Source organism: Lagenorhynchus albirostris, chromosome 6, assembly GCF_949774975.1.
Source record: "Lagenorhynchus albirostris chromosome 6, mLagAlb1.1, whole genome shotgun sequence".
NCBI classification, from domain to species: domain Eukaryota; kingdom Metazoa; phylum Chordata; class Mammalia; order Artiodactyla; family Delphinidae; genus Lagenorhynchus; species Lagenorhynchus albirostris.
In genome coordinates this window covers 62987317-63004424 of record NC_083100.1, presented here as the reverse complement: position 1 = coordinate 63004424, position 17108 = coordinate 62987317, and the positions used below count along the sequence as shown (strand labels likewise).

The 17108-nt window shown below is 39.8% G+C and overlaps 1 protein-coding gene across 3 annotated transcripts in view; it reads right to left on the bottom strand.

The window, feature by feature from the left end:
• Positions 1-17108, bottom strand: part of ABCB11 (ATP binding cassette subfamily B member 11) — an 82318-nt gene that overhangs the window by 53384 nt on the left and 11826 nt on the right. For all 3 annotated transcript variants that reach the window (XM_060151454.1, XM_060151456.1, XM_060151455.1), the window contains exons 5-9: positions 14948-15035; positions 13689-13822; positions 4785-4956; positions 1794-1918; positions 168-342 (exon numbers count right to left, since the gene is read on the bottom strand). In XM_060151454.1, coding sequence (XP_060007437.1) covers positions 168-342; positions 1794-1918; positions 4785-4956; positions 13689-13822; positions 14948-15035 — 694 coding nt within the window. The remainder of the gene's footprint in view (positions 1-167; positions 343-1793; positions 1919-4784; positions 4957-13688; positions 13823-14947; positions 15036-17108) is intronic.

Sequence of the window (17108 nt, the reverse complement as noted above, 5' to 3'; positions counted from 1 at the left end):
CTTTACTATAAAAGGCACAAGCATTGCTGTTTCAACAGATGGACTCCATCAAGTCGTTGAGGCTTTCCTCCTTCAGACACTAACGGGATAAACAGAATGCCTTCACTGTGGACTTTTCTGAGATACCGGCAGGAAATGTTCTATCTAGGTCATCAAGACGGAAGTACCTGGACAAGTGTTCCTGCTGTATATTCTCCATCATCCAGGATGAGTCTGGAGCCATACCAGAAGGCCAGAGCGTAACACAAGAAGATGAGACACCACATGAATCCAGTAAAGAATCCCATCACTATCCCTTTTCTAATTCCCCAACGCTGGGCAAACACAAGATTTTTCTCATACCTGTGAACAGAAAACATTTGAGTCTATTTCAGCAACAGCAACAGCAGCAGCAGCAGTTCAAGTTAAAATGTTTAGAACAGGCCACAATGCAGTGGTTTTAATCAATGCTTATAAAATCATTCCAAACACAGAGCAGCTTTAGGGAAAGAAAACAATAATAACGCCTGTGTAGTTCCTTAAAAGTTGCCTCAACCTGGCAATGACAAAGTGTTGAAAGGATGATGCCTAACAAAGTCTCATAGTTGATTACTTCGTGGATGAGTACAGTGGGGTAAGCTGTGCCCCAAGAGAAAAGAATTTTCAACACTAATGTTTGACCATGAGGGGTCTAGTATTATTTGTGTTTGAATTCTCTCATTAAGTCACATGACATGAAAGATAATATCTTCCATAGTGGAGGAAATATGCTAATGCAATGTTTTATGAGAAGTAAGGTAATCACTTCACAAACAAAAGAAGCAAAAGAAAAAAAAATGAAAAGAGGATAATCAGAGGTTGTAAATCCTATTCTCTTTTTCATTTGGTGAATTTGGTAGCAACTGAGAATGTGATCATACTAGATCTACAACATACGCAGTAAAAGTTGAGTTAAGTTGGTGGCTGTTTTATAAAATCAGTACCTGGCACCTGATAAGCACTCAACAAATACTAGATAAATGGAAGAATAAATAAAATCAAAGTTTTGACAACTGTGTTGTTTTGGTCATTTAGGTTTTGATTTCCATTAACAGTTAATCTCCTAGAATGATGGTCTATCACATATCAATGCTAAGTGTTATTTGATTAAATGGAAATCTTAGACTTAGAGCATATAGTACAGTAGCTGAATAAAACACATTGAATAAAAAAGTGCTCAATTGGGCTTCCCTGGTGGCGCAGTGGTTGAGAGTCCGCCTGCCGATGCAGGGGACGCGGGTTCGTGCCCCGGTCCGGGAAGATCCCACATGTCGCGGAGCGGCTAGGCCCGTGAGCCATGGCCACTGAGCCTGCACGTCCGGAGCCTGCGCTCCGCAACGGGAGAGGCCACAACAGTGAGAGGCCCATGTACCTCAAAAAAAAAAAAAAAAAAAAGTGCTCAATAAAAAAGTGCAAAATTGCATTTTAGATCAGGTAGGCTTTTCCTTAATGTCAGAAGACAGTGTTTTAGACTGGCATGAAGTATGGTGTGTGTACACACACACCATCAGAGTTTGAAACAAATATCCAACCTAAGATGGCTTTCTAAAAGCCACCAACTGCATCATCTTCAAGAACACAGAGCTAAAGGCTTGGGAGTCTTTTGTAGGTGGTTTGACCAACCTAACTGCTTAGCTTAGCCACCTCTTGAACAAAAGCTCCCTCAGGGTACCATAGCAAGGTGAATCTGCCACTTTATACAAAATGGGGAAGATTCAGGGTAGTATGCAGATCAACAAAGTTCAGGAAAGTGGCAGACATTTCAATTAACTAACCTTTCAACCTCTTTTTTCTCACCACCATAAGCAGCCACTGTTGGAATAGATGAGATGACTTCATCAGCCACTGCCCCTGCTTTGGCATAGGCCCTCAATTCATGGTCTGTAAACTTGGACACACTCTGAAGTCCAAACGAAAAAAATAAAATGTGAAGACCAGATAATTAGGTAAGTCACTCTGCCATTCATTGATTCATCTAGCAGAGCAAACATGTAGCAGTTTAATACAAGACTAGATTCCCACTGGAACAGCGTTTACCGAGGAAAGAATTTGGTCCAAGTTTGAGCCATGTTAAGCCTCATCCATGGGTGTTTGGTTGTTGACATATCAAAATGACTCCATTAAAAGTCAGCCTCAACGAAACTTCTCACAGAGTATGTACTAAATAGGGCATTCTATGTGACCACAGTGTTTCAGTCAACATATTAATGACGTTTTCAAGTCAAACCATGTCAGAGTTCATTGCTATTGTCCAAAGGCCATGTCACAGTTTACAGACAAATACCACATGCAAAGACCAGAGGCCCATGTAGGTGTCATATTCATTAGAATATAGAATAAGGGAGAGGTTCTGAGCATGCAAAGGCATATGCAGCAGAGGTAATTCCATAGGAGAAAGCTTCAGATAAATATTACACCACTTGACTCAACTGTAGGGACTCAACTAACTAGTTTTGCTTTTTACAAAAGGAAAGAAAAAGACATTGCACTTAATATTAAACAAGTTAAGTTTTTCTAAAATTGGACCTGGATTGAGTCCTAGTTAGAATCAACCACCAAAGACTTCCCTGGCACAGATTAAGAAACAAGAAGGGGAAAAAGCAAATGTTGTGAAAGATTAACTGGCTCAGAAACCTAAACATATATATAGTACCCAGACTAAGGAAGTTTATCTTCCAAGTTTTTCCGAACTTTTAGCAGCAAAACCCTTATCAAACAAAATCTTAGACAGAATTTTAACATATAAGTAAAAGTGGTATTTTATTACAATATATTTATTTCACAAGTCCACATTTTATAAATCTTGTGAATTGAAAGGCAACAATAAAGGAAAGTAAGGCTATTTTAATCAACATTAAAATTTGACTTTGGATGGTATGGCAGTTTTTGCCACAATCCTCTTCTAATTTATTTCTGAAATATGTAATGAGCATAGTAATGAGAAAATTAAGTAGTTGCAAATGTTATCAGTTTTTATTGTAACGGCACATTAAAGAATCTCTTGATACTTCAATTAAACTGATATAAGAACTTAAAACATGTATACTGGGAAATATCTAACAGTTGTTCATGTTTCCCACTGTAGGTATATAAAAGTCATACAAAGGCATACAAAACCTATGATCAGTTCTAATATGTCATATTCTAATATGTCATATATTGCCCCCTCCACCTTTTTTTGTCCTGCTTTTGAATTGAGCTTAGTGAAATTGCTCGTATCATTTTACACAAACATGCACACACCTGAATTCAAAAAGAAACAAGTGCAGAGTTACAACATTCCAAATCGGTGACACATTTACAAGAAGTTGAAATATGGACACTGAGACAAGAGAAACTGTGCTTTGAGCCTATTTGAAATCAAGTTAACCAGTTTATGTTGTTGGTCTCCAACATGTTAAAACGTGACATATGGTCCATTTGAGTGTGAATATTAATCTTTTGTGGGTTTGAAGAAAGAGATTAAATTTTTTTGGAGGGAAAAAAACGCTGAATCAAATGTTTGCAGACTCCCCAGTGACCCTCTGTGGAAGTTGAGGCTTTCCTGGAGTGCAGCTGAAAAGCATTTGGTAGGAAAGACTATTGTAAAACTTGCATGATTTGGTGGATTGGGAAAAAAACAAAAGCTAATATCTCTTTAGTAATTAATTCTGTGCCAGATGCCATGCTAAGAGCATAACAAGGATAATGCCTTGAGTCATCACAATGACTTTGGGAGGTACTAACCTTATTTTAAAGATGAGGAAACTGACATTTTGACAAGTTGAACATATCTTTCTTGAGCCAGGTGGTAGAGCCAGGTGGTGGCCTAGTTAAGTGGAATGAGCTCTTTGCTATTGTCACTCTGTATTACCTGGGAAACATTTGAGTAATACAGCCAGTGGAGTGTAGAGAGTATTTTGCTAGAAAATACAGTCATGGAGATCGGTACCTGTTGCTCAATGATGTGAATGTATGTGCAGCTTTTCACTTAAATTCTATTCTCATTTACAGCAAATTATTAGTGTGCCTGACCCCATGACCTGTTATCTAATGTGGCTACTCTAAAAGTAAAATAGAATAATTTCTCAATCCTTGGGAGTGTTTTTTAACTGGGATGACCCCAAATTCCTACTCCTATACTTTTTCTTGGCCTGCATACCTGGGGAATGGAAACTGTGACTGGGGTACTTCTCTGAATGGGTCAGATAACCCTCTCTCTGAAACTGATCAGATGGATGGAGAACACAGTGTAATTGCAGAAATCTCTTTTATTTGTTGGGCCTTTCTGAGGGAAGCACTGAACTTGGGAGACCACGGGAAGCCACAGGCACACTGCAGAGTGAGTGGGGATTTAGAATCAGGCTTCCTTGAATTTGAATCCTATTCTGTCATTCACTGGCTGTGCAGTTCCAGACAAGTCCCTTTACCTCTCTGAACCTCCATTTCTTATATTTAAAATGGCATTAATACTTTATAAGATTGTTGTAAAATTAGAGATCATGTCCTTGAGCCTCCTAATACTGCCTGGCAAAATAGTAAATATTCAATTAATGTAGTTGTTATTGTTATTAATACAATAATATTTGTGTTATTAAAATATTATTAATCCCTAATCTAATAATGGAATGTTATTTGATACTGAGTAATAATCAAACAAAATAAATCAAAATGGTGATAATGATGTTGACTAAACATACTCAGGAGAAGGGAATCAAGCTTCCCATTTTTGGCTGTTTCTCAGTGCAAAAGTCTTCCCATGGAGAGAAGTGAGAAGACATTCTTACCAGACCAATGACGGCTGCTCCAATCCCAATGAGAGGGCTGACAGAGATAATAACCAAGGTCAGTTTCCAACCCCGGTAAAATCCCAGCAGGAACCCACAGACGCTCGTGGTCATGCGCTGAATGAAAATGGCCATCTGGTCGGCAATGGCATCATTGATTTTGTTAATATCACTAGAAACAAGAGAGGCTTTGGTCACTAAAACTGAATTTGGTCAATTCAATATCTTGCTGAGAAAGTACAATCTTTCCTTTCTAAACACTCCTATTTCTGTACCCCATTGCCCTTGGGAAACTTAATAGCTTCTCACATCTTGGAAATTTTGCTGCACCTTGGGAGGGCAGCAAGCCTCTCTCCTCACAGCCAAGGGAGTGTGTCCTTAATCCAGTTTTCCTGACTGGTGTTCATTCAACATAGGCAAAGACTTTTGGAAATCCTCTTATTTGTCCCTTTCTTTCTTAAAGCTAATATCCTTGGTTTGTCCTAAACAGCCCTTCTTTCCTTTATACCTGCTAAATCTTTTCAGCCTCAAGGTTCTACTCACATACCACCTATTTCATAAAAATTTATATAATCCCCCAGGGAGAAGTAATAACTTCTTTCCTGTGTTACCATAGCAATGTAATTAATCTGTATACATGTGTATATGTATGTGTATGTAATTATTGCTTTCTGCTTATACGCAGTATAGAATTGTGGTTAACAGCACAGACTCTGGAGCCAGACTCTGAATTTAAACACAAGCTGTTCTTGGGCAAGTTACTTGGCCTTTCTGTGTCTCAGTTTCCTCATCTATAAAATGCGGATAAAAACAGAACCTACCTCAGTCGGTAGCAGTGAGGATTAGTTAATACACGTAAAGTATTGGGTTGGCCCAAAAGTTCGTTCGGGTTTTTCTGTAACATATGGAAAATCCGAACAAACATTTTGGCCAACCCAATATGTAGACCAATGCCTAGCATATAGTAAACAATCAATGTATGTTAGCTCTGATTATTTGCTTGAACCCTTTATCCCTCCTACTAGGCTGTAAGTTCCTTGAGATCAGGAGCTCTGTGGTATATCTTTATGCCTTGCATAGGGTAAGTGCTCCAGAGTATTGGTTGACTATCATTACATTAAATTCATATTCCTGGAAACATTCCCATAATCTCTGGTCCAGATGGAGTAAACAAGGCTCTGGAGTTGATAGCAAAAAAGGACCTTGGACATTACAGAGAGATTACACAACTGTATTCTAGCAAGGTTAAGTATCTGTTCAAGGTCAAAGTAAGTAAAGGGCAGAAAGAGTGCTGACCGGTAGGGGCCCCAACATTCAGTCTGCTTTTAGCTTCACTACACTACACACTAACTGTCTTTCATGGGACCTCAAACTTAAATTCAACACGGTTCAACGGTTCTCATTACTCAGAGCTCATTCACAAATTATGTGGGGGGGGGGCACTATTAATGACCCAAACTAGTATTTAGGTGTAAACTGGATTTAAATCTAGTTTTTCAGTTTGAATCTTTCTCAAACTATTTTGAATTTTTTTTTGTCATTATATGCGGAAATTATGTCAATAGGCAAAGCAAGATAATTCTTTCTAATCATATCGTTTTCCTTATGGGTACATTGATTGTGACATCCCTCAATTTCTTCTTTCGAGATCAAATAATCCTACATCCTTAAACTCTCTTCTATAATACTTCATTTCTAGTACTTTAGTCCAGGACCTACAAACCAAATTATAGTATCCTGACTTTCAATTTTTAAGTCATTTTAGAGGAGCTTCAAGATGGCGGAAGAGTAAGACGCGGAGATCACCTTCCTCCCCACAAATACATCAGAAATACATCTACATGTGGAACAACTCCTACAGAACACCCACTGAACGCTGGCAGAAGACCTCAGACCTCCCGAAAGGCAAGAAACTCCCCACGTACCTGGGTAGGGCAAAAGAAAAAACAGAGACAAAAGGATAGGGACGGGGCCTGCACCAGTGGGAGGGAGCCATGAAGGAGGAAAAGTTTCCACACACTAGGAGGCCGCTTCGTGGGTGGAGACTGCGGGTGGCGGAGGGGGGAGCTTCGGAGCCGCGGAGGAGAGCACAGCAACAGGGGTGCGGAGGGCAAAGCGGAGAAATTCCTGCACAGAGAATCGGAGCCGACCGGCACTCACCAGCCCGAGGGGCTTGTCTGCTCACCGCCGGGGCGGGCGGGGCTGGGAGCTGAGGCTCGGGCTTCAGTCGGAGCGCAGGGAGAGGACTGGCGGCGTGAACACAGCCCGAAGGGGCCAGTGCGCCACGGCTAGCCGGGAGGGAGTCCGGGAAAAAGTCTGGACCTGCCTAAGAGGCAAGAGACTTTTTCTTGCTTCTTTGTTTCCCGGTGCGCGAGGAGAGGGGATTAAGAGCGCTGCTTAAAGGAGCTGCAGAGACGGGCGCGAACCGCGGCTAAGAGCGCGGACCCCAGAGACGGGCATGAGACGCTAAGGCTGCTGCTGCCGCCACCAAGAAGCCTGTGTGCAAGCACAGGTCACTATCCACACCCCTCCCGGGAGCCTGTGCAGCCCGCCACTGCCAGGGTCCCGGGGTCCAGGGACAACTCTCCCGGAAGAACGCACGGCGCGTCTAAGGCTGGTGCAACGTCACGCCGGCGCAACATCACGCCGGCGCTACGTCACGCTGGCCTCTGCCGCCGCAGGCTCACCCGGCATCCGTGCCCCTCCCTCCCCCCCCCCCCCCCCCCCCGGCCTGAGTGACCTAGAGGCCCGAATCAGCTGCTCCTTTAACCCCGTCCTTTCTGAGCGAAGAACAAATGCCCTCAGGCGACCTACACGCATAGGTGAGGCCAAATCCAAAGCTGAAACCCAGGAGCTGTGCGAACAAAGAAGAGAAAGGGAAATCCCTTCCAGCAGCCCCAGTAGCAGCGGAATAAATCTCCACATCAACTTGATGTACCCTGCATCTCTGGAATACCTGAATAGACAACGAATCATCCCAAATTGAGGAGGTGGACTTTGGTAGCAACAATATACATATAAATATATATATATATATAAATATATATGTATATATATATAATTATTTTTTTCCCTTTTTCTCTTTTTCCGTGTGGATGACAGGCTCTTGGTGCTCTAGCCAGGCGTCAGGGCTGTGCCTCTGAGGTGGGAGAGCCAAATTCAGGACGCTGGTCCACAAGAGACCTTCCAACTCCACATAATATCAAACGGCCAAAATCTCCCAGAGATCTCCATCTCAACGCCAAGACCCAGCTTCACTCAACGACCAGCAAGCTACAGTGCTGGATGCTCTGTGCCAAACAACTAGCAAGACAGGAACACAACACCATCCATTAGCACAGAGGCTGCCTAAAATCATCCACAGACACCCCAAAACACACCACCAGACGTGGACCTGCCCACCAGAAAGAGAAGATCCAGCCTCATCCACCAGAACACAGACAACAGTCCCCTCCACCAGGAAGCCTACACAACCCACTGAACCAACCTTAGCCACTGGGGACAGACACCAAAAACAAGGGGAACTACGAACCTGCAGCCTGTGAAAAGGAGACTCCAAACACAGTAAGTTAAGCAAAATGAGAAGACAATGAAACACACAGCAGATGAAGGAGTAAGGCAAAAACACACCAGACCTAACAAATGAAGAGGAAATAGTCAGTCTACCTGAAAAAGAATTCAGAACAATGATAGGAAAGATGATCCAAAATCTTGGAAACAGAATGGTAAAAATACAAGAAATGTTTAACAAGGAACTAGAAGAAATAAAGAGCAAAGAAACAATGATGAACAACACAATAAATGAAATTAAAAATACTCTAAATGGGATCAATAGCAGAATAACTGAGGCAGAAGAATGGATAAGTGACCTGGAAGATAAAATAGTGGAAATAACTACCTCAGAGCAGAATAAAGAAACAAGAATGAAAAGAATTGAGGACAGTCACAGAGACCTCTGAGACAACATTAAACGCACCAACATTCGAATTATAGGGGTCCCAGAAGAGGAAGAGAAAAAGAAAGGGACTGAGAAAATATTTGAAGAGATTATAGTTGAAAACTTCCCCAATATGGGAAAGGAAATAGTTAATCAAGTCCAGGAAGCACAGAGAGTCCCATACAGGATAAATCAAAGGAGAAACACACCAAGACATATATTAATCAAACTATCAAAAATTAAATACAAAGAAAAAGTATTAAAAGCAGCAAGGGAAAAACAACAAATAACACACAAGGGAATCCCCATAAGGTTAACAGCTGATTTTTCAGCAGAAACCCTGCAAGCCAGAAGGGTGTGGCAGGACATATTTAAAGTGATGAAGGAAAAAAACCTACAACCAAGATAACTCTACCCAGCAAGGATCTCATTCAGATTCGATGGAGAAATTAAAACCTTTACAGACAAGCAAAAGCTAAGAGAACTCAGCACCACCAAACCAGCTTTACAACAAATGCTAAAGGAATTTCTCTAGACAGGAAACACAAGAGAAGGAAAAGACCTACAATAACAAATCCAAAACAATTAAGAAAATGGGAATAGGAACATACATATCGATAATTACCTTAAATGTCAATGGATTAAATGCTCCAACCAAAAGACATAGATTGGCTGAATGGATACAAAAACAAGACCCATATATATACTGTCTACAAGAGACCCAGTTCAGACCTAGGGACACATACGAATGAAAGTGAGGGTATGGAGAAAGATATTCCATGCAAATGGAAATCAAAAGAAAGCTGGAGTAGCAATTCTCATAGCAAAACAAAATAGACTTTAAATAAAGACTATTACAAGAGACAAAGAAGGACACTACATAATGATCAAGGGATGAATCCAAGAAGTTATAACAACTGTAAATATTTATGCACCCAACATAGGAGCACCTCAATATATAAGACAAATACTAACAGCCATAAAAGGGGAAATCCACAGTAACACAATCATAGTAGGGGACTTTAACACCCCACTTTCATCAATGGACAGATCATCCAAAATGGAAATAAATAAGGAAACACAAGCTTTAAATGATACATTAAACAACATCGACTTAATTGATATTTATAGGATATTACATCCCAAAACAACAGAATACACATTCTGCTCAAGTGCTCATGGAACATTCTCTAGGATAGATCGTATCTTGGGTCACAAATCAAGCCTTGGTAAATTTAAGAAAATTGAAATCGTATCAAGTATCTTTTCTGACCATAACGCTATGAGACTAGATATCAATTACAGGAAAAAATCTGTAAAAAATACAAATGGAGGCTAAACAATACACTACTTAATAACCAACAGATCACTGAAGAACTCAAAGAGGAAATCAAAAAATACCTAGAAACAAATGACAATGAAAACACGACGACCCACAACCTATGGGATGCAGCAAAAGCAGTTCTATAAGGGAAGTTTATAGCAATACAGTCCTATCTTAGGAAACAAGAAACATCTCAAATAAACAACCTAACGTTACACCTAAAGCAATTAGAGAAAGAAGAACAAAAAAACCCCAAAGTTAGCAGAAGGAAAGAGATCATGAAGATCAGATCAGAAATAAATGAAAAAGAAATGAAGGAAACAATAGCAAAGATCAATAAAACTAAAAGCTGGTTTTTGAGAAGATAAACAAAATTGATAAACCATTAGCCAGACTCATCAAGAAAAAAAGGGAGAAGACTCAAATGAATAGAATTAGAAATGAAAAAGGAGAAGTAACAACTGACACTGCAGAAATACAAAGGATCATGACAGATTACTACAAGCAACTCTATGCCAATAAAATGGACAACCTGGAAGAAATGGACAAATTCTTAGAAATGCACAACCTTCTGAGACTGAACCAGGAAGAAATAGAAAATAGGAACAGACCAATGACAAGCACTGTAATTGAAACTGTGATTAAAAATCTTCCAACAAACAAAAGCCCAGGACCAGGTGGCTTCACAGGGGAATTCTATCAAACATTTAGAGAAGAGCTAACACCTATCCTTCCCAAACTCTTCCAAAATATAGCAGAGGGAGGAACACTCCCAAACTCATTCTACGAGGCCACCATCACCCTGATACCAAAACCAGACAAAGATGCCAAAAAAAAGAAAACTACAGGCCAATATCACTGATGAACATAGATGCAAAGATCCTCAACAAAATACTAGCAAACAGAATCCAACAGCACATTAAAAGGATCATACACCGTGATCAAGTGGGGTTTATCCCAGGAATGCAAGGATTCTTCAGTGTATGCAAATCAATCAATGTGATACACCATACTAACAAGCTGAAGGAGAAAAACCATAGGATCATCTCAACAGATGCAGAGAAAGCTTTCGACAAAATTCAACAGCCATTTATGATAAAAACTCTCCAGAAAGTAGGTATAGAGGGAACTTCTTACCTCAATATAATAAAGGCCATACGTGACAAACCCACAGCCAACATCATCCTCAGTGGTGAAAACCTGAAACCATTTCCACTAAGATCAGGAACAAGACAAGGTTGCCCATTCTCACCATTACTATTCAACATAGTTTTGGAAGTTTTAGCCACAGCAATCAGAGAAAAAAAAAGAAATAAAAGGAATCCAAATCAGAAAAGAAGAAGTAAAGCTGTCACTGTTTGCAGATGACGTGATACTATACATAGAGAATCCTAAAGATGCTACCAGAAAACTACTAGAGCTAATCAATGAAGTTGGTAAAGTAGCAGGATACAAAATTAATGCACAGAAATCTCTTGCATTCCTATACACTAATGATGAAAAATCTGAAAGTGAAATTAAGAAAACACTCCCTTTTACCATTGCAACAAAGAGAATAAAATATCTAGGAATAAACCTACCTAAGGAGACAAAAGACCTGTATGCAGAAAATGATAAGACACTGATGAAAGAAATTAAAGATGATACAAATAGATGGAGAGATATACCATGTTCTTGGATTGGAAGAATCAACAATGTGAAAATGAATTCTACTACCCAAAGCAATCTACAGATTCAATGCAATACCTATCAAGCTACCACTGGCATTTTTCACAGAACTAGAATAAAAAATTTCACAATTTGTATGGAAACACAGAAGACCCCGAATAGCCAAAGCAATCTTGAGAAAGAAAAACAGAGTTGGAGGAATCAGGCTCCCTGACTTCAGACTATACTACAAAGCTACAGTAATCAAGACAGTATGGTACTGGCACAAAAACAGAAATATAGATCAATGCAACAGGATAGAAAGCCCAGAGATAAACCCACGCACATATGGTCACCTTATCTTTGATAAAGGAGGCAGGAATGTACAGTGGAGAAAGGACAGCCTCTTCAAGAAGTGGTGCTGGGAAAACTGGACAGGTACATGTAAAAGTATGAGATTAGATCACTCCCTAACACCATACACAAAAATAAACTCAAAATGGATTAAAGACCTAAGTGTAAGGCCAGACACTATCAAACTCTTAGAGGAAAACATAGGCAGAACACTCTATGACATAAATCACAGCAAGATCCTTTTTGACCCACCTCCTAGAGTAATGGAAATAAAAACAAAAATAAGCAAATGGGATCTAATGAAACTTCAAAGCTTTTGCAGAGCAAAGAAAACCATAAACCAGACGAAAAGACAACCCTCAGAATGGCAGAAAATATTTGCAAATGAAGCAACTGACAAAGGATTCATCTCCAAAATTTACAAGCAGCTCATGCAGCTCAATATCAAAAAACAAACAACACAATCCAAAAATGGTCAGAAGATCTAAATAGACATTTCTCCAAAGAAGATATACAGATTGCCAACAAACACATGAAAGAATGCTCAACATCATTAATCATTAGAGAAATTCAAATCAAAACTACAATGAGATATCATCTCACACCAGTCAGAAAGGCCATATCATGAAAATATCTACAAACAATAAATGCTAGAGAGGGTGTGGAGAAAAGGGAACCCTCTTGCACTGTTGGTGGGAATGTAAATTGATAGAACCACTATGGAGAAGAGTATGGAGGGTCCTGTACAAATAAAAATAGAACTACCATACAACCCAGCCATCCGAGTACTGGGCATATACCCTGAGAAAACCATAATTCAAAAAGTGTCATGTACCAAAATTTTCATTGCAGCTCTATTTACAATAGCCAGGACATGGAAGCAACCTAAGTATCCATCGACAGATGAATGGATAAAGAAGATGTGGCACATATGTACAATGGAATACTACTTAGCCATAAAAAGAAACGAAATTGAGTTTTTCATACTGAGGTGGATGGACCTAGAGTCTGTCATACAGAGTGAAGTATGTCAGAAACAGAAAAACAAATACCGTATGCTAACACATATATATGGAATCTAAAAAACAACAAAAAAATAATCGTCATGAAGAACCTAGGCTGAGGAATGAAATAAAGACTCAGACCCACTAGAGAATGGACTTGAGAATACAGGGAGGGGGAAGTATAAGCTGGGACAAAGTGAGAGAGTTGCATGGACATATATACACTACCAAACGTAAAATAGATAGCTAGTGGGAAGCAGCCGCATAGCACAGGGAGATCAGCTCGGTGCTTTGTGACCACCTAGAGGGGCGGGATAGGGAGGGTGGGAGGGAGACGCAAGAGGGAGGAGATATGGGGATATATGTATATGTATAGCTGATTCACTTTGTTATAAAGCAGAAACTAACACACCATTGTAAAGCGATTATACTCCAATAAAGATGTTAAAAAAAAAAAGTCATTTCGTTGAAGCCATGAAACCTATGAAAAAAGCCATGCTCCCTATAAAAGCGCAACTTAAGAGACAAAATGCATCAAAAGAACTGAAAATGTGTTTCCAATTGTTATTTAATTTGGAAACAAGTGTTTCATTAGCGAAAAATCACACATTCATTAAAATGTCCTACCAGCCACTTACTCAGAAAATCTTGTATTCAGCTCTCCCACTGAATTGCAGTCGAACCATCCTATTTCCATTCTCATTATTCTCCTAAAGTACAGTTTTCTCATTTTCTGTATCTGGCGAGCTGCAGCAATTACCCAAAAGCATATCTGTAAATGGAGCAAGAAATGTTTAGCATTGTGATAAAAATAGTCATTAATTCCTTCTCTTTTCAGAAGAAAATATTTTCACTATGACAGTTGAGAAAAGGACAAAAGTAATTCACAATATGCTTCTTGTTGGGAATTAAGGTGTGAGCTCTGACATCTGCTGAAAGTGGGGCTGAGCCGATCCACTGTAAACAGGGAAGCCAGAGGCTTGGGTTTGAATCCAGCTCGGCCACTTGCAGGGTTAACCATATTAAGCTTCACTTCCCTCATGTGTAAAAGAAGGCTTATCACACCAAAAATAAAATTATTGCTCTTAAATCACTACTTTTGCATGCCACTTCTGATGAATTTTTCCCCTGAGAAGCCTTCCAATAAGCATTCATACATTGTTTTCCAGCTGTTGGACAATGATTTTCAGAGAAAGTAAGACAAACATTATGACATAAGCAGGGAATCTTGCTGACAGTTTCCCCCATGCAAGCAAAATAAGACTGTGATTAAAATTCCAGTGCCAGAATGGTGAAAATTGACTCATTTCTCTTTACAACTAACACTAACTTCCTGGAATTCTTAAGTGAATGGAGAGTAGGGGGGATTTATTATTTTTCCTACGTTAGTAGGAAAAAGATGAAATACTTTTCTTCCTTCATAAGAGTTAACTCCAAGCCCTCCCATAACTGAAATCTAGAATATGGATTCAGTTTACAGAACTTGGGTTGGACTGCAGTTTGGTGTGACTTTAGCAAAAACAGAGAAAAAGAAAGTCAAGCTTGCTTTCCTCCAACTCCCTACTCCCAGCTTTTTCCAGGTATGAAGAAGGTTCGTACTTGCTCTCCCTGTATGAACACACCCACAGCTGTCTATTTCTGAGTTTAGACGAGAGGATGAAGCAGGAAGGGCAGGGGAGAACAAGACACTGGAGCTAAAAGTCTATTCTCCATTTCTCTGGACAAGCGTTCCTCCCCAACTGAGAGGAAGACTCCTTCCCCACCGTCTATTGTCTGCCTGAAATAAAGCTGTAGTCCTTGGGGCTTCTGAATAGCTTTAAAGAACACACTTTGCATTTCATTGTCACGTCTTTGAACCCAGCTGCTGATCTATAAATAAAATGGAGGCGTCACTAACTTGAATATATCCTGTGACAAGTACCGCGACAGCGATGCCAGCATAGTAACTGGCAAACTTGACCATTTCACTTTCAATGTCCAGAAACCTTCAAAAGAGGGAAAAAATGGTAAGACTCACAGGTAGGATCTAGCTAACAAAGATTGCATTTGTGAGTACAGAGGAATTTAAAATATATATATATTGTATGTTTCTATTAAATATGGGTAAGGCGTTTTACCTGTGTAGAATTGCAATCAATCGAAATCCCCAAACAGACCTCATGGTATCCACCATAGCAAAGATGCCTACCTCCTTCATTATTACAGGCAGAGATGCGAGGGTTGTGAAATAATTCATGGGCATTTGTTGGAAGACAGGGGACCCTAGATGGCAGCCCAGAGCTCTGTCCACTGAGGCCCCTTTCACTCATGCTCATCATTAGTGGTAGTGCAATCACAGCTAGAGAAATGTTCTAAAAAGCCAGACAAGTGTCTGGAAAGGCACAGGTAGAGAGATGTGTGCTGTAAATCAGGAGGCTTACTGTTACCTGTCCAGCAATCTTAAGCCAGCTTTTCAACTCCTTCCTCTCTCAGAGTAACACTAGGAGAAATGTGTGTGTCATCTTCCCATAGAGAGAGAAAAACACTTTATTAACCCAGTCTTCGTGCTGACCAGAGCCCAGGAATCCTCGCTCCCCAGGACAATTTCTAAATTGTCAAAGAACTTGTGGGAAAGCAAGAAAACTACACAGTATTTTCCCATTACAAGTATCACACTGTGACACAGGGTTTGGAACTGGCAGGGGCAGGGAGGGGAGAAAAAATGATTCTGAAATCGCTTTCGGGAAATAAGAAATTTTATCATTAAAAAATTAACATATGGGTTGTTGATATACCCGATCCTCAGGGATAAGCTAGATGATGTCCATTTCTTTAGAGAATCAGAAAGTAGCATCTTTAGCCTAGATGCTCTCCGTCTACCAGCTTTCTGCTTTCTATCAGGTCTTCCTTTTGTGACCCAAGCTTGAATTGTTCTCTCCCTCTACTGAACTCAGACCAAGTATTTAAGTATAATTTATTTAATTCAGAACGAACTATTATTCCATGGCAGATTTTATTGCCATCTTGCACTATTATTCAATATTTTTATTGAATATATTTATATCGAGTATATTCATGTTTCTCTTGCTAGTAAATTGCAAGCTACTTGACAGCAAAGACTAGGTAAGCTGCTTGCTCTCACTCCCGAAGCCTGGTACAATACCTTACATATTAAGTAAGTACTCAGTGAATGTTTCTTGACTTTTCTTTCACTTGCAAAATACTAATGAGGAAGGGAAACAACTGCCTTGGTCAACCCCTCTGACAATCTCCAAACCAGCTAATATGTCTGTGTTCACCACATTCCCAGTCTTTCATGATGATTTAAGGGAACCCCCAGAATGAAAAAGATCTAGAAAGTCATAAACTTGTATACAGGTATCCATGATCAGAGGCCCTTACAAAAGCTAAGTATCTTTGTACAGACTGTATAATGCAGTATTTATGAGTAAAGACTTCTAATGTATAAATGAGTGCATAATATATATGCTATTGATACTATGTATAAAATAGATAACTGATGAGAACCTACTGTATAGCACGGGGAACTCCACCCAGTGCTTTGCGGTGACCTAAATGGGAAGAAAATCCTAAAAAGAGGTGATATACGTATACGTATAGCTGATTCACTCTGCTGTACAGTAGAAACTAACACAACATTGTAAAGCAACTATACTCCAATTAAAAATTTTTTAAATAAATAACTGAGTGCATACTCTTGGTTTCTGTTTGTGAAATAAAATTTGGGTGTCCAAAAACAGAAAACTATGAGCATGTGTCAAAAAGTTTTCCTTAGATTCCTTGTGGTGCATTTATTTTACAGACACTGTAAGCAGAGGTTAGAGTGCCTGTCGTGAAAAACGCAGCTGCCAGTCATGAATGAATGTACTCGACTAAGAGCTCTGAGCACTGACCCAGCTGTGGGATTTACTGGAGCAAAGTTCAGTAACATTACGTCACTGTTGGGGGGTGTGGATAGGACATGTGTAGTTTGTGATTGTTTTCACTCCTGAGGTACCCCAGAGATGAATGGTTAACTCACTTCTATTTGATTCTGGGAAGAAGTCATTAGAGTCATT